The 22,200-nt window shown below is 39.1% G+C and overlaps 1 protein-coding gene across 1 annotated transcript in view; it reads right to left on the bottom strand.

Annotated features, from left to right (window-relative positions):
• FANCM (FA complementation group M) overlaps positions 1-22,200 on the bottom strand; it is a 77,218-nt gene that overhangs the window by 8,370 nt on the left and 46,648 nt on the right. Inside the window, exons 12-17 of the mRNA XM_061354583.1 lie at positions 21,698-21,855; positions 21,097-21,249; positions 4,664-6,581; positions 2,245-2,324; positions 2,070-2,135; positions 1,418-1,552 (exon numbers count right to left, since the gene is read on the bottom strand). Of these exons, the coding sequence (XP_061210567.1) occupies positions 1,418-1,552; positions 2,070-2,135; positions 2,245-2,324; positions 4,664-6,581; positions 21,097-21,249; positions 21,698-21,855 (2,510 nt within the window). The remainder of the gene's footprint in view (positions 1-1,417; positions 1,553-2,069; positions 2,136-2,244; positions 2,325-4,663; positions 6,582-21,096; positions 21,250-21,697; positions 21,856-22,200) is intronic.

Raw genomic sequence — 22,200 nt, 5'->3', positions numbered from 1 at the left:
CTGCATTTACAACTCCATTACCTGAACTTCTGACAGAACACTGTAACTGGTGGTGGACTGATCAGAATGATTTTGATGTCTTGAACCTTCTGTGGATCTGGACTTCTAATATGTTCATCACTGTTGTTTAGGTAAGACAATATGGCCTTCATATATCATCTTACCTAAACATCGGTATGCTTAGGTAAGATGATACGTGAAGGCAGAGTTGAATTTTGTAAGTATACAAGGCTCTTTTTCCATGAAGCTTTTGGTCTCACATTAAAAAATAGGTTTAAATAAAATTACAAAATGGACTTTTCATCTACCTCTTTCTTTGTATTCCAGAACATAAAATATTGATGCTATAGGGAAGTCTCCATAATGAAGATTAGCTTTAAAACATTAAAAATATCCAACATAATGTGCCCCAGAGCCCTGATTATGGTAATTTTTGCCCATCAGAACCACATCTATGTATATTTAAGAGCTATTAAACTTACTACATTATTCTGTCCTACATCCTCTCCTGCATCCAGTCCTGCGGCAGTGACAGATTAAAGTGTAAAGCACTAAGTTAAGGTTTAAGCTTTGGGGTCGAGGGACCATCTCTGTCTTAACGTATCCAAAAGTGAAAACCACTAGAGTAGGTGGCAAATCCATATGAGTAAGTATCCTAATAGCCTAAATCCTGGTCAAGAACCTGAGCTTCCCGAGTTTGACTAATCTTTAAGTTCTACTTGCAATGTAGATTGTTATTTTGCTTGTGATTATTATGCAGATTCTTCTGAAAGTCAGGCAATGGATGTGAGGGTTAAGACCCTTTATCCAGTGTTTCAAGATTTCACATAAAATGTTTGTAAGAAGCTTGTGTAAAACAGCTCTGAGCCTTGATCCCCCTAAATAATGTCTTAAAACCAAACAACTGTCCAACTGCATGCCTACTATGATACAGTTTTATCATGAGATCCTACAAAGGCCAAAAAAATACACAGAAGCTCCATTTTTTAGGCCATAAAATACATATGAGCTCCAGAATGAGTCACCCAATGACATGGGTCACCCAATGACATGGTGAATTTTCATCTTAAGTGTCGCGAAACCAGTGCTCAACATTTCTGTCATTTTCTTTTTTTTTTTTTTTTAAGTTTAAATATAGGCAAATTAGAAAATATTTTCAATTCATTCTTGCAGTTTGGACACCAAGTAGAATTTCACTATGTCTCCTTCTGTCTCTTTTGTTTTGTTTGGTAACATGGAGTGCTGCTCGTGTTCAAAGACCAATTCTTCTGACCTAGACTTTGTAACTTTGCCAACATGCACATACCTCCATACACATACATAAGACAATGCGTAGCCATTATCTACATTGCAATTTAAACACAAACCACTTCAAATACAACCTTCAGCATATTAAGAGAGACTTAATTCCACAGACCTTGTTTGTGAAACTGCTCTTGACCTTTGGCCGTTTTGTACTTCTCAGCTGGTTTTTGTTAGAGGCTGTAGAGTTATTTATGGTCCTGTGTGAGTTCTTGTGAAAATCCATGCTGTCATCACTGGACATGTCTGACTAGAGGAACATTTCACAAACACCTCAGTAAATAAAGACTAAAGCAAGCAATACTTTGATTACACAATCATCCTTTGACAACTGGGGGTTTTAAGCAATACCTAATTTTCATGTGGCTGATCTGCTATGGCAAAATAATGCAATCATGCTAATCACCTTAATAAAGACAAAAGGAACAGAAAAAACAGGTTAATTGGAAGAAAAACCAGGTCAAATGTGACAAGAATTGGTTTTTTTTTTTCCTCAAAGCTTTGCAGCAAAGATTACTTTACTGCCTTCCACAAATGGAGAGGCGCAGCTCTCCTGCCTGTAACAGTATTTCACTGCCAAAAACCACCTACAAAGTCATCTTTGGAGACCTTGAGAAAGAACTGAAGGAAGGAAAGCAATTACATTCTAATACTCCTTAGGTCAAATGGCATAAAATATTTTTATAAGAACACTTGCCTAGTGATTGAGAAAGTAAATGTTTAAATATATACTCCAGAAATGAACTTGCATTACTTCTCGCCCTTACCATGTTACGTGGGTGCCGACGTTTTCTCGCACAAATTGGTGATTCAAAGTCACTGTCATTCATAACCTGTGTAAACAGAAATAAGTAAAATTGCAATGAGGGTTTGGGGTTTGGTGGTTGATTTGGCATCTTGTTTCTCTTTTTATTTTCTTTTTTTTCTTTTGCGAAGACTCACATCAGGAGACTTCAAAACATTCTTTTTTCTCCTGTTTTTTCTCCGGAAAACTAACTCTTCTTCACTCTCACTGCTGATTCCTACAGAAAAAAATAGTAAACAGCATTCACAAGAAAATTCATTGTTCAGAATGTAATATTTCTATAACTGAGCAATCAAAATCAAAATCTGTCTCTCTTATAGAAGTACCTGCAAAGGAGATTACTTATTGATTTATGTGGCAAATATTGTTCTCTTTAGCCTTGGTAATCAAAATAAATAATCTCCAGCTGAGATATACAATAAATCCTGCTTCCCTGGAAAGTCTCTGAGTGAAAGTGATTATCCCAGGCAGTACAAACACAGAAAAAGGTGTCTTGAAAACAAGAGCAAAAGCCCTTTAAAGTCGAGTAAGAGTTGCACTTCTGTAAGCATTTTTTAACACATCTCCCTTTGAGTCCACAGAACAAGACCAGAGCTCCCAGAAAAGTCCTCTTTCCAATTCCTTTTCAAATTATTGCAGCCTCTGTGGTTTTACAAAGGACTGCTTTTATAAAAGCCAAGATCTTCCTTTGTGTACAACAAAGCTCCAGTTCTGTTGGACAGATCCTGGATTTGGTGCAATAGATACACTGCCTGTTTAACATCCTTCCCACCCCAAAGCAGGCTTGATGCTACTTGTGCCTACAGCATTGTCTTATTTTGCCCTCTGTTTCTTTAGGTGTATAGCAAGATAGGGAGCGAAAGAGAGCTGGTTCTGACTGAATCACTCAAAGTTTTAATTTCTTTAAGGAAAAGTACAAAATACCCAAACTTTTCACTTCTACAATAACTTATATAAAAACCAGTAACTATTCATTTCAACAGCATACATTGCCTGGAGAGGTTTTCAAGACCTGACTGCATCAAGCTCTCTAACTCAGTGCCTCCCAGGCCACACCTGGAATACTATGCTCAGTTTTGGTCCCTGCCCTGCCCCCCTACAAAAAAGATGTGGACAGGATGGAGAAGGCCCAGAGAAGGGCCCCAAAGATGTTCCAAGGACTGGAAAACTGTTTGAGGAAGGGCCAAGAGAGGTGGGCTTGTTCAGCTTAGAGAAAACAAGGCTCAGGGAAGATGTGATCACTACATTCCAGTATTTAAAGGGTGGCTACAAAGAGGATGGAAACTTCCTTTTACAAGGAGCCACATGGAAAAGATGAGGGATAATGGGCACAGGTTAGTCCTGGGGATATTCCAACTGGACACAAGAGAAAAATTTTTCACACTGAGAACAATCAGCCATTGGAATAATCTCCCTGGGGAAGCAGTGGATTCCCCAACACTGGACACTGTTAACATTTGACTGGACAGGGTGTTAGGACATCTAGTCTAGGTCATGCTTTGACAGAAAGGTTGGACCAGATTCCAACCTTGAGGTTCCTTCCATCCTGGGGTTTTATGAAACAACCTGATCCAAGTTCACTATTAACCCTGCAACTCTAAAACAGCAATTTGGTTTTTTTTTTTGTAGTTTTGGGGGTTTGTGTGGGTTTGGTTGTTTTAAATTTATTATTCTTGCTTATTAAATCAATTAGAATTTTTTAATTCAGCAAACTAACAGTCATTTGAAGGTGTGATGATGATTCAGGAAGAAAGGTAGCATTAAACAATCAATCAGCTTCAGAAAATACATTATCAGACAAATTCAAAGAGAAGAAGAAAAAAGATGTTTTTAGCATCAAAAGGACTGTTTCTGCTTTGTTTCAATGTCTAAGGACAGTAACAAAGCCAGTCAAAACACCTCAATGTGCCTTATGAATCAGACCAAGTACCATTATGTCTCAATTATTTTGAAAGCAATTCAGGTTTGTTAAGAGAGAAATACAACAAAGGGTGTGAATATGACCTGTAAGTGACCTACAAGTGAAGAATGACAGACGCTTATATATTGGCAATATCTGAATATGTAATACTTTTTTTATGGTATGTTGGTCCTAAACCAGAGAAAGACAAAAGTGGGGGAGAAAAGGGAGGAAATAAAAATAGAATAGAGCCTACGGACAGTCAGTATCTTTAAGACAACCCTAGCTTGTGCTGAAGTTATAATCAGAAAATTTTGAATACAAGTCAGTTGTCAACAAAACAGAAATCAGTAGTTTCGACTCCTCCGGAACAATGATAGGAAAATATGAAGGCATGGATTTGGGGATCAGAGTACAACAGATCCAGGTGATTACAAATCAGACACTGAGAATATTAAGAAACGGCTTTAGAGGCAGCTAAAGTGGAAAGTCTCCCCACTGACCCAACTTCTTGTATTTAGAACAATTTACATTATTCCCTTTCCCTTTCATCCTTCCCACCTTAGTCGTAAAACTAAATTGAGGATCCAAAAACTACTGGATTCTATTAATTTAAACATGAAGGTATTAACTATCTGTACCCTTGAAATCCCTACCTTCAGCAGGAGACACATGTGAACTAGGAATGTTGGTGGGGTCCAGGTTTTCAGTTCTTCCCAAATGGGAATTAAATGCATCCACAGCTGAACTCCCAAAGTTCTGCTTACATAGGCTTTTATTTTCTTTATCTGTAAGAGGCCCCTCTGCAATTTCTTCCCTGGCACTAGAGAAGGCATTCAGAAGAATTCTTCTGTTAGCTTTAATATCCATAACCTTTCTACATGGGGTAGAAAGTGCGGGAGCCGAAGCTTTGGGTGATCCACTTCTTTCACCTCCTGACTCCAGGAAAGGCACCACAGCAGAAGCACCCTCAGCTCCTTCTCTGCCATTCAAGCTCCTACTCTGGAATGGCAATGGTGTGGAAGCATTTCTTTTCTCAAGACCTTTGCAATCCCACTCTGGCGATGTTTCAAGTTTGGAGTTATCATTCAGTAATCTTTTTTTATCTTCAGTGGATTTAACATCTGTATGACTCCATAAGGCACCATTTGATTTTCTGGTATTATTAGTATCTATATTTTCTTCAAAGATTTGATTCTCACACTCTTGAATGGAAAATCCCAAATCAAAATTAACAGAAAATAGTTCTTGAGAACAGTCATAAAGATCATCGTTATTCAGAGACTGCTCAGTCACACTAACATCACCTAGCATTTCCATGGCTGTGGTTTTACTGCTTCTTGGCTGCTCCTCACAGGCTGTATCAGTGCTCCTGCAGCACACCTTGGAAGAAAACCACTCAGAGCCCTGCTCTGCAACTGGCCCAATAGCACTCTCCCCCGAATCTGACCTGACTAAATGCTTATTGCTTGTAGAAAAACTTCTATTATTTGTGTCATAAAGGTGTTCATCTTCAAATAAATGTATACTCTTCTCTTCATCCACTACTACTTTTTTCTTCTCAAGTTCAATATCTTCTTTTTGAGCAAAATATTGATTCTCTTTAATTTCAGTGAATTCTTTGTTGTGAAATAGACTATCAAAGCTGTCATTCCAGTGAAGCTCCTTTTTGGCTTTAACAGTGGTCTCAGAAGACACAGTTTTTGAAAAACTGGTACTTAAAGAGCCACACAATTCACTGGTGACCCTCCCTTCAGGATTTTCAAGGTGCAGCAGTGCATAATCAGCTTCTGAGGGTGCAGGGAAAACACTGTCCTGCAGTCTTGCTGAATAACTATCAGAAATAACTTTTTGAAACGGACGTATTATTTCTTCATTTCTCACCATATTTTCAAAATCATTAACTTTATTCAAAGAGGGAGGAGATTGTGATAAAAGCCTTTTCACATTGGAAAATACTTGTTTCAACCAAGAAGGCTCCTCAAGTGGTCTCACAAGTGCAAATGAATCCACATAGGATTCCGGAAGATAAAATAAGTCAGAGGACACAGGTGATTTCTCAGCTGTGAAGCTGAGATCTGTGTGTTTTGTCTCCAGTGACAAAGCTTTATCTACAGTTTTGTTTTCATTCATTGCTGCACTTTCATCAATTACAGTACTGTCACTGTTGTCACATAGGTCAATAAATCCATTTAAGTCAAATGTCACCTCTAGTTCCTTATCCTCTTGACTGCCCTGGTCAGCATTTTCAACCACAGCAAGCCTTCCTGCTGAGTAAGAAGCGGAAGTATTAGTATCTGTAGTTAACACAGGCATTTCCAGATTAGATCTGGAAGTTCCTTTTGGAGTCTTTGGCTTTCTTATTTTAAATGTGGTGAAGAATTCACTCTCATTATCATCTGTATCAGGTAAAAATGGTTTTACTTTTGATCTGTGTGCCACCTCTTTTTTAGATGAGCATGCCTTCTGATCAGATGTGGAGCTGGTCATGAAGGGGTGATTTTTATTCCTTTGAACATTGACATCTTCAATACGTAAGTGAGGCTGAATCTCCAGTTCATAGTGGCAGTCTCCCTGGTGACAAACACAGTATAATATTTACTATAAACATATACAGGCTTACAGGAAGTCGCCATAAGGATATTTAAAACAAGTGACAAAGGTTTTCTTACTCCTAAAGGTTATTAGAAAGGACGGAGGAAAAAAATAATGTTTTGGTTTTTATTTAAAGTCACAACTTGCAAATAAAACATTTGCTGGCAGTAACTGCAAATCCATGCTTGGGTTGTCAAGCCTAAATGTTTCAGAAAGACTGAAAGACACCATGTGTAAATAAAGATGGCTTTTAACAGAGCACCAAAACGCAATATTCAGTACTGGGTGACTGTGCCGTGCAAGACACCATGTGTAAATAAAGATGGCTTTTAACAGAGCACCAAAACGCAATATTCAGTACTTAAGACACAGTTCTCAGAAAATTAACAGCAAGCAACTTCACTAATGAAATGTGCAAGGTATTGTGTCCTCAGAGAGGCTTTACCAGCTGTACTTCTGGGAGGACTAGCAAATAGAGGAAGGTGCTTTGAGCAGAAGAAACCCTTATTCAAGCACAAGTAAGCCTGGAATTCTCCATTCTCTTTCTACTAGCATTTCTAATTTAGCCATTGCCATTGATGGCCCATTAAGAACTTCTCACTCACATACTCTGAACTTATTTTTCTTCCCCATGCATGCTTATTAATCTTCTGTTCAAAAAGACACTGACTGAGAAGAAACTTCTTCTCAGTGAGGGTGACAGAACACTGGAACAGGCTGCCCAGGGAGGTTGTGGAGTCTCCTTCTCTGGAGACATTCAAAACCCTCCTGGACACGTACCTGTGTAACCTTATCTAGGTGTTCCTGCTCCGGCAGGGGGATTGGACTAGATGATCTTTTGAGGTCCCTTCCAATCTCTAACATACTGTGATACTGTGACCTAGGCAACTAGCTCTTTTCAAAATACACTTGAAAAAAGCACAATAGACTTTGACATCATTCCCAGTTAGGTATCCATACAAGGACTGTCTGGATTGAAAAGCTATTTATTTACTTATTGTCCTTCTCTCTCTTTTAAATTAAGATCTCAAAATGAAGGCATGCAGTAGATAAAGCATACCATCAATTATTAACAGTGTTTTTTCACTCTCAATAATAGTTAAACAAATTGATATTTAAATTTGATCACTAACTTCATACATGCCACCAAAAGGATAATGAGCAGAATAAATAAGGAAGAATGTGTGTATAGGTTGTTTTGGTGTCAAAGATACACCTGGTTCCAAATCCCGTTTACAGCAATGACACTTGTGTCTCAGTGACAATGTGTGCAGTCTGTGTGTGGTCAGCACCACAGTTGTCCAGCAGGGGAAGGAAGTTCAGCTGCTAGAGACTCATCTTTAAAGGGCTCTCAAACACCTACTCCCATATGTCACTATAGAAGATGCTACTCACCTGCTACATACTTAGTGCCTATGCTTAGGCTATCCATTTATAAATGCATCCAAAGTAACTAAAAGTAAAGATTTTTAAAAGAGAGATCTCCAAGGAGACCCTCACAATATACCAGCTGACTGAAGTCAGAAGTCTGAAAACCAAAATAGCAAAGAAAACAATTGCTATAAGAGGTAAAAGGATGAGTTCCATATGTGTGGTTGCTAAATAATTAGTTTCCCTCAAGCTCAGTCAAAATACAGCATCAAGATAGGAAGGCTTTGGAAGAAATCAAAGAGGAGTAACAAACAATAACCAACACAACTTGGTCTAATTAACTTCACAAATGTAATCTGAGGAGATTACACATTTGGTTGACAGGATAACGGCATTAATAATGATATGTAAGTAAGGACTGAATGATGTGCAACATTTCAATTAAAGCATGCAAGCACTGTAAGAATACAATATATATTAAATGGATTAAAGATTGATTAGCTGCCAAACCACTAAACCTTATTAAAAGAGAGTAGGTGATGCTCTTGCCCACCCCATACTTTTAAGAGATACAGTGCAGATTATTCATGGCCCGAAATTGTTCTGCATTTTTTTAAGTAACCCAACATAAAGCAACACAAAACTAATCAAACATGAAGGAAAAGAAGAGGGTTTTGAGTACATAAAAGGACAATTCAAATCACAACTGGACCAGAGGCAGAGCAGATAAGCACAGATCTTATGCTGGGCCTCCCAACATAAAAAGGACATGGACCTGTTGGAGCAAGTCCTGAGGGGGCCATGAAGATGGCTGGAGCACCTTTCCTATGGAGACAGGCTAAGAGAGCTAGGGTTGTTCAGCTTGGAGAAGAGAGGGCCCTGGGGAGAACTTAGAGCAGCTTTCAGCACCTAAAGGGGCTGACAAGAAAGCTGGAGAGTGGCTTTTGACAAGGACATGCAGGGATAGGACAAGGGGGAATGGCTTTAAACTGACAGAGGGGAGATTTACATTAGATATCAGGAAGAAGACAGATTTCTTTAAAGAGACCAGCAAGAAAAAAAAAACATTGAGATGCTCTCATGCATACCATCTTCCAGCTTTCTGACAAGCCTTCAGAAAGTCCCCGCCAAAACCTTTAAAGAAACTTAAGAGAGAGCAAAACAGGATTTCTTGCATGGATAAATAACTGAGTACAACACAGAAAACAAGAGGAATGAGGAGTTCTTCCACTGAAGAATTTCATTAGGCCACTGCATATACCCATGATTACGTTCTAACTTGACAGGGGGAAAGAAAAACAAAAGTCTAGTAGAGCTGCTGTGTGCCAGGACAACAGTCCAGAAGACAAATTTAGCATCTAGGACAAACTTCAGTAACCTGATTTCAAGCTTACACGGAGTTACATAACTGTTCTAGTTCAACTTAGTCATTCAACATAATTTCTCCCAAACAAAATACTTTCTCCCAGTGAGCTTAGTTAATACTGATAGAGTGAAAGGTCAGAATTATAATTATCACATTTTAGCCTGAATGTTATAACTTGCAGAATCTTACATTTCCTGATCAGCTCTTCTATAGCCTAGCAAGCTCCAGTGTGTACCAGCTACTCAGCAACTAGGTCATGCAGGAATAGAAAAACAGGCATCTCTTATGGTACTAAATCAATGACCTTGCTCAGAATTATTGTTCTGCTTAAAAAGCAATAGGGTTTTTTAGTATCAAAAACTAAAAAGGAAAAAGTAAACAAGATATTACAATTTTTATTTTGAATATATTAATATACATATAAATACACACATACAGAAGCATATTCTATTTTCAAGCATCTCAAATTAAGGCATCTACTAAAATTAAAATTAACCTCTCTCCTCATAAGCTGCTTTGCATGTACATTTTCTAATGAGATTCAGATGTCTGCCAAAACCCTGGTGATTTTGCTATTTAGAAATGAAAAGCTAAGTCTATAAACACATACAATATAGATTTTTAACAATCAGAATTTCTTTACTTGAAAGCTTGATTGAAATGGAGGTAAAACTGCTGTGCCTCAAATGTTCGTAGCCATGACCATTCTCCCCTACTCCCCACAAATGCTTTTTTAATGTTTACAAATATCTCCTAGGCTATAGTATTGCTTTTAAAATACTGGATACGTTAACACATACTTGCTAAGGAAGCTAAGCTACACTTCAACTGCAATGGAAGACTTCAGGAGGATAGAGAAATCGAAGTGTGCAGTCCACTTCTAACTCCTCTCACTCCTACAAAGAGAGCTTCTGCCTTTGGAAGAATCTTGCTCACTTGCCTACAAACTGGGTTGTAGTCACTAAAGTACTGTGCTCCTCTGTGAAATGTTTTAACATCAAAGTATGTATTACAAAGTATTTATCAGTGCCCAGTAATAAGACTGAGGCACAAGAATGCAAGATGACAAACACAGCTGCTGGACACAGGCTGCTTTAACCCAGCATGTTTCATCTGACCAAGAATTGAGAAAAGCATAGAAATAATCATAGAATCATAGAATAGTTAGGGTTGGAAAGGACCTTGAGATCATCAAGTTCCAACCCCCCTGCCATGGGCAGGGACACCTTGCTCTAAACCATATTACCCAAGGCCTCGTCCAACCTGGCCTTGAACACTGCCAGGGATGAAGCATTCACAACCTCCCTGGACAACCTATTCCAGTGCCTCACTACCCTAACAGGAAAGAATTTCCTCCTTATATCCAATCTAAACTTCCCCTGTTTAAGTTTTAACCCATTACCCCTTGTCCTGTCACTACAGTCCCTAATGAAGAGTCCATCCCCAGCATCCTTATATGCCCCCTTCAGATACTGGAAGGCTGCTATGAGGTCTCCACGCAGCCTTCTCTTCTCCACGCTGAACAGCCCCAACTTTCTCAGCCAATCTTCATATGGGAGGTGTTCCAGTCCCCTGATCATTCTCGTGACCCTCCTCTGGACTTGTTCCAACAGTTCCATGTCCTTCTTATGTTGAGAACACCAGAACTGCACACAATACTCCAAGTGAGGTCTCACGAGAGCAGAATAAAGGGGCAGGATCACCTCCTTAGACCTGCTGGTCACACTCCTTTTAATGCAGCCCAGGATACGGTTGGCTTTCTGGGCTGCAAGTGGACACTGCTGGCTCATGTTCATTTTCTCATCGACCAGCACCCCCAAGTCCTTCTCCGCAGGGCTGCTCTGAATCTCTTCTCTGCCCACCCTGCAGCTGTGTCTGGGATTGCTCCGACCCAGGTGTAGGACCTTGCACTTGTCATGGTTAAACTTCATAAGGTTGGCATCAGCCCACCTCACAAGCGTGTCAAGGTCCCTCTGGATGGCATTCCTTCCCTCCAGCGTATCAACCGAACCACACAGCTTGATGTCATCGGCAAACTTGCTGAGGGTGCACTCAATCCCACTGTCCATGTCACCAACAAAGATGTTAAACAAGACCGGTCCCGACACTGATCCCTGAGGGACACCACTCGTAACTGGTCTCCAGCCGGATATTGAGCCATTGACCACAACTCTTTGTGTGTGGCCCCCCAGCCAGTTCTTTATCCACCGAGTGGTCCATTCATCAAATTGATGTCTCTCCAGTTTAGAGACAAGAATGTCGTGTGGGACAGTGTCGAACGCTTTAAAGAAAAGACAGAATTCTCCTTCTCCAAAAAATGTCCCTGTGCCCACCTAGGCCACTTCATGTGAACTTACACTGGCTAGATAGACATTTCATCTACACCAATAACCATAAGAGCAATGGATGAGCTTTCACTATACACAAGATATGGGCATACAACATATTGTGGCTCTCATACAATGCTTCCTGATTTATTTTATATTCCTTTCTTACTGACTTCTGAAATTCTAATCAATTTTTTGAGCAACAGTGATCACTAATGTTTGCACAGAAGTACCTAGAACAACTTTTTCTTGGCTAAGGCAGCTTTCTCGTTCCTTCAACTTTGAACTTACTGGGGCAGAATTTAATTCACCAGCTTTTTAGATTTTGCTCACAGGCTAATTCTTTAGAAAGTTTTGTTATCCTTTATGGCCATCTTTTACTATCAAAATAATTTTCCACTCATGTAAAAATTACTACTTCTCCAAACCACTTACAAACAGGTTAAACATTTTGATGCTTATGTGATTTCACTGCTTACCTACCAGCCATCTGAGTACAGGTCACTGTACCTTTCAGGAATGGGTTAATGAACAGAATAATCCATCCATCCTATTCCATGATGGCTTAGTTTCCAGAAGATACTCCAGGAGAAGGAAGACTATCAAATACCTTTTTCGGAAGTTCAAGTGCATTATATTAGATGACATTTCAAAATGTGTGGACTGATTTACAAAAGAAGTTTAGGGCCACAGAAACCACAATTTCCATCTACAAAAGCTGTGATACTTCTCTTCCTAACACATCACATTATTGATGTATCTACTAATTATATTGCTTTTTTGCTTTCAGGCAGTTTGCCTGGAATGAATCACAAACACTCTCATGCAGCCACCCAACACCTTTCTTCAAACCCCAACTCAGTGTCTGACACCTTATACTCCTGCGACACCCAGGCTGATCTCCACAGCTGACAACTCTTGAAGAACCACCATCTGCTCCTGCCTAGCAGCAACTGACTACTATTCCTCTATCTGCTTGTTCTTACTCTGCTGATGCTCTAATTTGAGAGAGTGCCTGGCTATACAGCAAACAGCTACACAACAAAAACACTCAAAGATCCCTGAAGATTTATTAGCAAAACATGGGCTATGTACCCCAGCAATTATACGAATGACTGTCATTAAATGACTGTTATAATGTAAGGAGTGCTTGTTCAAGAGCATCCGAAGTGTCAGAAAATAAATTAATCTATGGTTTAGTAACTGCTTATTTTACAAAAATTCCTGAATAGAAGTGATAACTAGAGAGTACTAGAGGTGTCTAACCTGGTAACTGCAGTTTATTCCGTTATTTGACATTACAGATAGGTGAAAGTTGACATTTCCTATTTGACTTCCTTAGCTTTGGATGTCCCCATGCTAAGGGTTATAAAAATGTACAGAAGGAGGAGGAAACCCACCACATTACAGAGAGATATAGAGCAAGAACCTGGGTACCACTATGTAATTTCCATGAAAAAACGGATAGCAAAACATTCCTGAATTCCAGTGACTATTTCTTAAACTTACTGCATTTCCATGCCAATACTAAAAATACAAGCAGTAACAGCTAGATCCAAACAGATAGCAGGACTGCTGCACATAAAAGCAGTTTTTCAACTACAGTAACAGTTCAGTGTTCTAAATAAACATGATTGTCAACAATGCATTATTATTATTATAATATTAAAAACAATTTTAAAATACTATCCCTCTCTCAAAACATAAAGACATTTGGTGTCAAGTAGCTCCTGCAAGAGTTCCAAGAATATAAAATGCTGGTTTACACGTGACATCCCTATTGTAAAAGCTTTGCCAAATCAGTCTTCTGTAAAAGCTTAAAGAACAACCAGCCAATTACTCTCACCCATAAATATGTTGATGCTTTGTGAAAAGAAGCATACAACTATTTTAAATCCAGAAAACTAAATGCAAAATACCTGTACAAAGGCAGACACACCCAAGTAAATCATATAACAATAGAGCAAAACCAAGAGAAGTCAACAGTAGCACAAACTGATATGTTCTCTGGCTGACTGCAAGGAGGGAGGTGGGGAGTGGACACCTTAGCAATAAAATCCTGCAAAGGCAGGCAGCTGTATATGAGGGTGTTAGATACACCACACCACAGAACCCACACCAAGTTTCTCTTGTCCATAAGGTTTAAGTTGGCAACCCTGTACCCCATACTTAATATTTCCTGTGGTTTCCATAAAATGTAATATTATGATGTTTCCCAGAAAACTGAGATCACTCAGCTTGGGAGGAAGGAGTACTTCTGGCTTGTGTGACTGAACCCTGTGGCACTAGGGCTATTGGAGGCTTTCATGAGGTGCTGTACAGGAACACCAAGTCACCCTTAAACACAGCAGCTACTCAACACAGCTAAGGTCTTCCAGGTGCCACACAATCAGCTCAATGCCCTTGTCCCTTGCACATGGCTGACACCCCAAACTACTTTGCCTAATTACTCTTACTTCTCTGTTCCTGCTGTGAGTACAAAACCCCTACAGGATCATTAAAAACAGAAAGCATCTGCAATTAAAGGTCTGAAAAATCTAACACAGGTCTCAATTAGCATTCAAACTCAAATCATTGGCAACAAGATCAGAAGATCAATACAGCACAAAGAAACTATTTTAATTGGAAAGCTGAGACTTCTGGTCTTTCAGGTTCTCCCTGACAGTCTTGCCATCTAAGAAACATCTCTCATGCTTGGAAGCATGTTCCTGTTGGGTTTTGCTAGAATAAAGAACAAGCTAGGCCACCTCTGCACCACTTTCTTTTGAGAATCCCAAGAGAGAGGATTTGCTTTAATTATCTGCTCTCAGCTGTTTAAGCCAGATTCAGTGTCCCACAGTCCGAGCCAGCAGTTCCACAGATAAATTAGTCCACCTGTCATAAATACCTTACCTAAATGCTATTTCCTGGTTTAAATTACCCCTGAAAAAATGCACTTGCCTTTAATATTTCGTTTTACTTATCCTCAGAAGCCTGCACAAATGTCATTTCAATAACAATTACTTTGCCCTGACCTTGTTTACAAACAGTCTGATTTAATTTTCAAAAATGCCTAAAAGCTATTGAATTATTTTGCAGAAGGACAACTTAATTTGTTACCATGTTACACAGAAAATCCCTGCTCATAGCTAGTACAAAATCCAACCCCATCTGCCCAATTCTTGTTGCTGTAGCAATAAAGCCACACAGGCATTAAAGGCTTTTCTGTCATGGATGTGCTTGTCATGGGGTCCATGTTTGGGATTTCTTGTACTTTTTTTATTTTCTTTTGATTGTGCCAATTTCCAAAAATTACTAAGAAAATATAAATACAATATGTATATAAAAATATGAGCATTTTCACTTTATCTATTTAAAAACATCTAAGCCTTTAAAATTACCTGTTATCTATTATGCAAACACAACTGCATAGGACACTGCTTAGTGTCACTAAATGAGTACAAGGAAAGGGAAGCTGCACAGCAGTGAATTCCTGAGCCTGCTTTTGTAATAGAAAACACCCATAAGGAAAACACAAATACCTCCTGAGTTGGCTCGTATGAAGTTATTATGAATATCTAAATAAGATTCTTCCCAAGAAATAATTAGTTTCATCAGAAACTTCCAGATCATTTGGTTATTCCTAGTAAGACAACTATTTGCCTAATTTTATATTTTTATCCCTCACTAAGAAAATAACCAACAGAACTGTGGTTTGAGGTTCAATATCTTATTTACTTAAAGAAATAGCTTGCATTTGTCTTAAATCCCTCTGCTGTTAAGAACTATAAATTAACATTGGACAGATTAGCATGGTATATTTGGCAATAGAACACTTCTAGCAGGAACCTGGATGCATAGTGCATTTATGCAAATTGTTGGATTCACTGCTAAACCAATTACTGCTTGCAACCACTTATTTTCATATAAGAATGACATTTTAGGAAGTTTTTAGAGGCTTCATTTCTGCTAAAGGTTAATTTTTCAGAGGCTGGAGTTATATCCCCTTACGCTACCCTACTGTTTAATGACGATGCTTTCTACAATTTCAAATCACATCTAAACACTATGATAAGGCAAAGTTTCTGAAAGTTTACACTTCCTAAAGAATTCAATTTCTATAGAAACAACCTTCACCAAGAATTCCTAGGTCAAAGTAGTCTGTAAAACATCAAACCTGAATGAGGACCACCCCAATTTGTGTATATGGAGTACATGTAACTCTCCTAGGGCAACATTAATCCAGCACAGCAGAAGCACACTAAGCTAGGGCAGAGGCAGAAGCAGCCTTTTCCCTGGTCTGCCTGTGCTTTGAGCAAGCACAATGCGTCAGTGGGGTCTCACTGGGAAATGGAGCAGGACACTAAACAGAGTTAAATTAAAATCCAGCAGAAAAACATGACTTGAAACCTCATGGTTTTCACAGTCTTATGCTGAACTACTCATGAAAAGAAAGTGGCAAAAAGCCTGTGGAGCCAGTGTTATATAGCCCTGCATTTGCAAATACAGACAGATCTGGATGTGAATGTGTTGGATTGAAACCAGAGGAGTCCATAAAGATACTCAGAGGGCTGAAGCACATCTCCTACAGAGAGAGGCTGAGAGAGCTGAGGTTGCTCAGCATGGAGATGAGAAGGCTCCAGGGAGACCTTAGAACAGCCTTCCAGTACATAAAGGGGCCAGTGAGAAAGCTGGAGAGGGACTTTTCATAAGGGCATGTAGGATTATGACAAGGGGAATGATTTAAACTGGAAGAAGGGAGATTTAGATTAGATATATGGAAGAAGTTCTTTCCGTGAGGGTGGTGAAGCACTGGCACAGGTTTCCCAGAGATGCTGTGGCTGCCCCATCCCTGGCAGTGTTCAAAGCCAGGTTGGAGAGGGCTTTGAGCACCCTGGTGCAGTGGAAGGTGTCCCTGCCCATGGCAGAGGGGTTGAAACTGGATGATCTCTAAGATCCCTTTGAATCCAAACTATTCTGTGATTCCATGATCTTTCTGTCAGGGGAATTTCATGCTTACAGCTACTCACACGTATACACAGCATCAGACTCAGGAACAGAGTTGAGACATATCCACCTACATAAACATGCCTTAGTATGCATGTGAAAGTCAAAATGTTACGTACAAAACTCCAAGTTCCTTTAATTTTACTCTACTTTTGCATTTTTAATCAATATTTTCTTCTAAGAACAAGCACTTTACAGTATGAAAAAGAATCAGTGTAGTAGTTACTGTTAAAGTAAACTATCCATGCCTCCTCATAGCTGTGGCTATGGGCAATGGAGCATAATGAGGTTTTGGCAAAGCTTGCTTAATTTCAGAAAGATCCTGATGTAAACAATTTTATATGCATTAGTGTTGGGAATACCATATCACAGGGAAAATTAAATGTGTGAAATCAGAATGCTACATGAATGTTTAATGTCTTTGAAATTTAAGTTTAAAGTACAAACTTCAAATCAAACTAGTAAGAACACATTCCAGTTTTCATGAGAATATCCCAAAACCATGCAGAACACATGAGGATCAAGAATTCGAGACTGGATTTTATGAAGATGTAACCAGCTTTGGCAAGAGAAATGCAGTTTACCTTGACTTAAGCAAAGTTTCTGGCACAATCTCATAGCTACACTTGTGAGATGTGGTTAAATAAGTCAACAACTGGCTGGACCTCTGTAATTAAAGTGGTCTGAGGACTAGTATGAAGTCCAGACAGTGGCTGGTTGCTAGAAGTGTTTCTCAGAGGTTTTGAGTGCTTAACCTTTTTATTACTGATAGTGATTATAGTACAGAGTGCACGATAGTGATTATAGTACAGAGTGCACCTCCAGTAAGTTTGCAGATGATACCAGGTGAGGGAAAGCATGGTTGAGGGCAGGGCTGTGGTCCCGAGGGTCCTCAGCAGGAAGACAGAAACCTCACAACAGAGAAACGAGACAGCAGTGTGCCCTTGTGGCAACAAAGATGAGCACACTCAGGTTCCATCAGCAAGACAGCTGCCAGCAGGGCAAGGGAAGGGATTATTTTCCTCTCTTCATCATCTCTGAGACCATACCTGGAGAGCTTAGTCTAGGTTTGGGCTCTCAGTACAGTGTTCAATGCCAAGCTGGACAGAGCCTTGGGCAACACGGTATAGGTGAGGTGTCCCTGCTCATGAATGGGAGTTAGAACTAGATGATCTTAAGGTCCTTTCTAATCCTAACTACTCTATGATTCTATGAAATATCTTGGACTGAATCAAGTCCAGCAGAAGCAGCCAAAACTGCCACAGGGCTGGAGCACAAGGATGTCCAAGGAAGACAAAGGAACTCTGTTCAGTCATAAGAAGAGAAGATCTTACTACCAGCTACATCTTGTTTAAGAGCAGAGTGAAGGCAGAGCCAGACTTCTCAGAGGTATGCTGAGTTAAGGCACACAACACAAAACAAGAGAAATTTCCATCAGATATTAGGAGAAATTTTTCCGCCATGTGGGTGATCAAATGCTGAACCAGGAGTCCAGAGAAGTGGTGGGATTCCAGCCCTGGAGATCCCAAAGACTTAACCTGTCAAGGTCACAGCTGCCTGATCTACACAGGTCCTGGACTAGATCATAGCTCTCAGGTCCAAACTGAACTGCTCTGTGGTAATAGTGATGCCCCTCAAATACCATTGACTAACAGAAATATTTTAGAAGAGATTTTTTTAGAAAAGAAGATATTTTATAACGAAAGTTTCTATGGTCTGATTCAGTCTATAATTATACTCATTTTTCTCTATATGCCTTTTCTGATTCACCAGAATTGAAGCTGTAAGAAGAGTGAATTAAGACATGACTGGTGGTTACAGGAAACCAAAGCCACTTCCCCACACTCACACATGCTCTCCCATTAGCAGTATGGAAGATTATTCTCTGCCAAACTGCAGGGCAACAAGTTTTTGCTGGTGCAATCTATATGATGAGTAAGGACTGCCACTGCACATCGACTGCTCCAATTACACTGTAAAAATAACATATATCATTCACTTTCGTTCCCTTTGGTGCATTTCAGTGGGAACATATCTTGCCTTGGGATTTCCAAGAAGTCAAGGATGACTTAAGAAAATATTAATGACATTTGCAAACAAGAAATCCCTTGTCCGTGCTGACAAAATAGATGAAGACATGTTGCATCTCTGTTCTTTGTGAAACAATTATAATGAAACTCTGATGTCCTTGCACCTTGACAATTTTTATTTAGATAAGAAAGAAGCAAACAACTGAAGTTTAAAAAGTGGGTGCCAGTGCCGATTACAGCTTCTATCTTGTCAACTATGTCAGATTACTGATAGTGCTCTGTTTTTCCCTGGAAGCATTCAACAGGCTGGAGTGATGTGTCATGCTGCAACCTCTCCTATTCATTGGAGTTATTACAAGGTGATTGTGGTATGCCAGTGACATCCCAATTACGATTTCTCTAGCAGATGAAAAAGTTCAGCATCTCCACCTATGACTAGTTAAGACAGACCAGGGAAAGCTGGCAGGAAATCAATCCAGATAATGCCTGAAACTGAGCTGGGAGGCAGCGGAACAAAAATAACAGGCAGTCCCAGTCTTTCGACTGTGAGAGCATTACCTACAATATATCACAATTAAATTGACATTTAGCTGTTACATTAGAAATAGTGAAATGCAACTGCTTATCACTTGTTATCAATTAATAGGTGTACCCCTTCTTTTCTGACACAGATCTTCCAGCAGTTTGCATTGCTGTTTGAAAGCTCTCTGCAGCACTGCAGCAGGCTATAAGCAGGACTGCCCTACAGTACTCAGGGTGAGACCTCATGTGCTACTGTGGCACATCAGAAATTCTGAGCAAAGAGCTACACAGAGAACACAGCACCAACACGTCCTGCTTGTGCTTGGTCGCCATTATTGAAGCTAAGCAAAAAGTGAAGTGATGACCACAATGTGAAAAGCCATAGTTTTGGGGTGGAACCACCTCTATTCACAGCACAGCAGAGAGTAAAGGTAGGCGAGTTGAACTGTCTCACTCCCATGAGGGACAGTAGGTAGACCTACCTCTGTAAAAGTTCTGTAAATGCTTCCTTGTGAAAGTAAGCATTTGATATTCTGCTTTGCTTATAATTAATGGCACTTACTTCGGCAGAGTTTGGGGGGAGAAGACTTGCTTGGTGACTAATATATTTGCTCTGTAAATTATTTTAAGGGTGATGGATGTTGGTTTAGCATCTATAACCCTGAAGGTGCTTGGGAACCTGAACAGACTTCTGATATTAATGCAGTTTCACAAAAGGAACTTAAGTCACAAACACTTCAAGTGCCTGATTTGGTGGTGGGGAGGGAAATTCTCAATTAGAAGAGCATTTCTATATTTTGTAATGATTTCTTTACCTCTTGACTTTTCAGTTCTCCATAGCTGAACTGTCCCCAAAGTCCTTGCTCTGGCAGTATGTTCTTGACCCTATCTTGGGAACACAGACTCTCAAAGAGGTCAAGAATGCCACTGTTCTGTGATGAAGCAGAGAAGCTTATCTTAGCTCTGAAAGTTTTATTTACAACCTTCCATTAATACACTTCCCTAGCAAGAAGTACAACTACAATGTCGCTATTCTCTTCCTTGATTAGTCTTGTTATTCAGGAAACTGGCAGCTTAGCAACAGCTCCTGATGACCTAGAAAACTTCTACGCACTAAAAAGCGGTATTTGTGGCACATAGAAGAGACAAACTGGGGAAAGAAAAGGGTGGGGTGAACAACTAAAGTCTTCAGGCACTGTCAACAGATCCAACCCTCTACTCACATTTTCTTGTCTGTATCTTTCACTACAAAGGCATATCTGCTATCTGTAACTGTTAGTAAACAAAATTCTCATCTCCCACATGGTTTTAATCCATGTTTGTTTGACTACCCTCCTCTTATCCTTTAATTCTTAGAAGCAATTAGGTTTTTAACTAAAGCTTTCAAAGAAAACAAACCAAAAAGCATCAAACCACAACTACGTTCAAACATACAATACACTCCTGAAATATTTTAATGGAGTGTATATGATGTACATACAGGACACAGAATTATTTCCAATTCCTATTACACTCTAGAATAGTTTTAATAGCCTTTGTGACTTCCTTCCTTGACATATGTAGTTTTTTTATTTAATGTCCTTTATAAAAAGTTGATACTTGGATCCATTAAAGAAGGGATGATGTGGGGTTTTTACTGTGTAGGGAAACACTGTTTTGAAATAACTTCTGTGGAAAAAATTAGGAATAACAGAATACTAGTGGGAGATATTTCAAGCCAAAATTAAATACACATTATTCATTTCACAATGACTAACTTGGTCCCACACAAATACTTCCCCACTTTTTGTTTCAGCTGACTAGACAGAACTAGAGCATTCATTTCTTAAGTATTCTAATTGTGCATTAAAGACCGCTGCATGTTTACAGCCAGTCAAATGTAAACCCCTTACCTGTTCATGTCTCATCAGTTCTATCATTTCCATAACACTGATAAAATGGTAACAACGATCCGAATGATCAACCACACATATAGGAAAAGGACGACTCTGCCAAATTCTCCATTCAGATAAGGAAAGTTCACGCGTAGCCTCCTCTTTGTGCTTCTGCAGTTTGAAATTAAGATGGGTTAGGAGATTTTAATCAGGAAGTTGTTTCACAAAACTATTTCCACTTCTCTGAATCAGAAAAGAGCTTGTAAAGCTTGAGGTTTTCTTTCAGTAACTCTTCCACAATTCAATAAACAAGGGAATGAAAAATTGTTGATACAATACCATCACAAATACAGCATCCTGCATGAAATTAATAAAAAAAGGAACAAAAGTTTAATGGATACTGAAAGAGTTCTTAATGTATTTTTTTTTAATCTACAGATCTAACCTCAAAACCTCATTTCAAACATTTAATCCTAAATTTTTAACTGCAAAAATTTACATATAATTCTCAAAATTACTTTTTAATATAGACCTCCTTCAGCTTCAGGGTTAATTCTGTTACATAGAGTATCCATTAGGCTTCATGTCAAAGGAAACACCACATTTCAGTTAAACTCACTGGTATTTCTTCCAGGTTTTCTAAGGTTTCAAACTGAACTTGAGGTAAGACCGGTTCCTTTATTCCATCACTTTCCTTAATCCTGTAAAGTCTGTCCCATATTTCAAATTCCTCAGATGACAGAGACCAATTCTTATCACAATGCATTTGCTTTTGTCCTATGGGAGGGGAAAATAACAAAAGGAAAATGTTACCTGCTTTAAGAAAAAGGGTACACAGAATAAAAAGAACTTTGTATGATAGCAGTCAAAAGAAAAAAATACCTTTTCTGTACCACAAGCAAAACCAGATACAGAGAATCTGCTGTCAGAAACAAGTATCAACACAGTGTTGCATGTTTTATGTGTTATAATTTGGATAAATTTATCTATTAAATTATTGTTTGGGGGGCAGGCATCATATAAGCAAAGATCTAGACAGACAGATTTAAATAGATATGTCAAATACATAGGCCCTTAAGACCACGTAGAAGACACGTAAAACACATGGCTTGAATTTCTAAA

This window comes from Neopsephotus bourkii, unplaced genomic scaffold, assembly GCF_033783945.1.
Source record: "Neopsephotus bourkii isolate Nb327-2 ecotype Australia unplaced genomic scaffold, CSIRO-AGI_Nbou_v1 NB_740, whole genome shotgun sequence".
Taxonomy (NCBI): domain Eukaryota; kingdom Metazoa; phylum Chordata; class Aves; order Psittaciformes; family Psittacidae; genus Neopsephotus; species Neopsephotus bourkii.
Note: the sequence above shows the minus strand (reverse complement) of the source record. Positions and strands in the feature narration are given on the sequence as shown.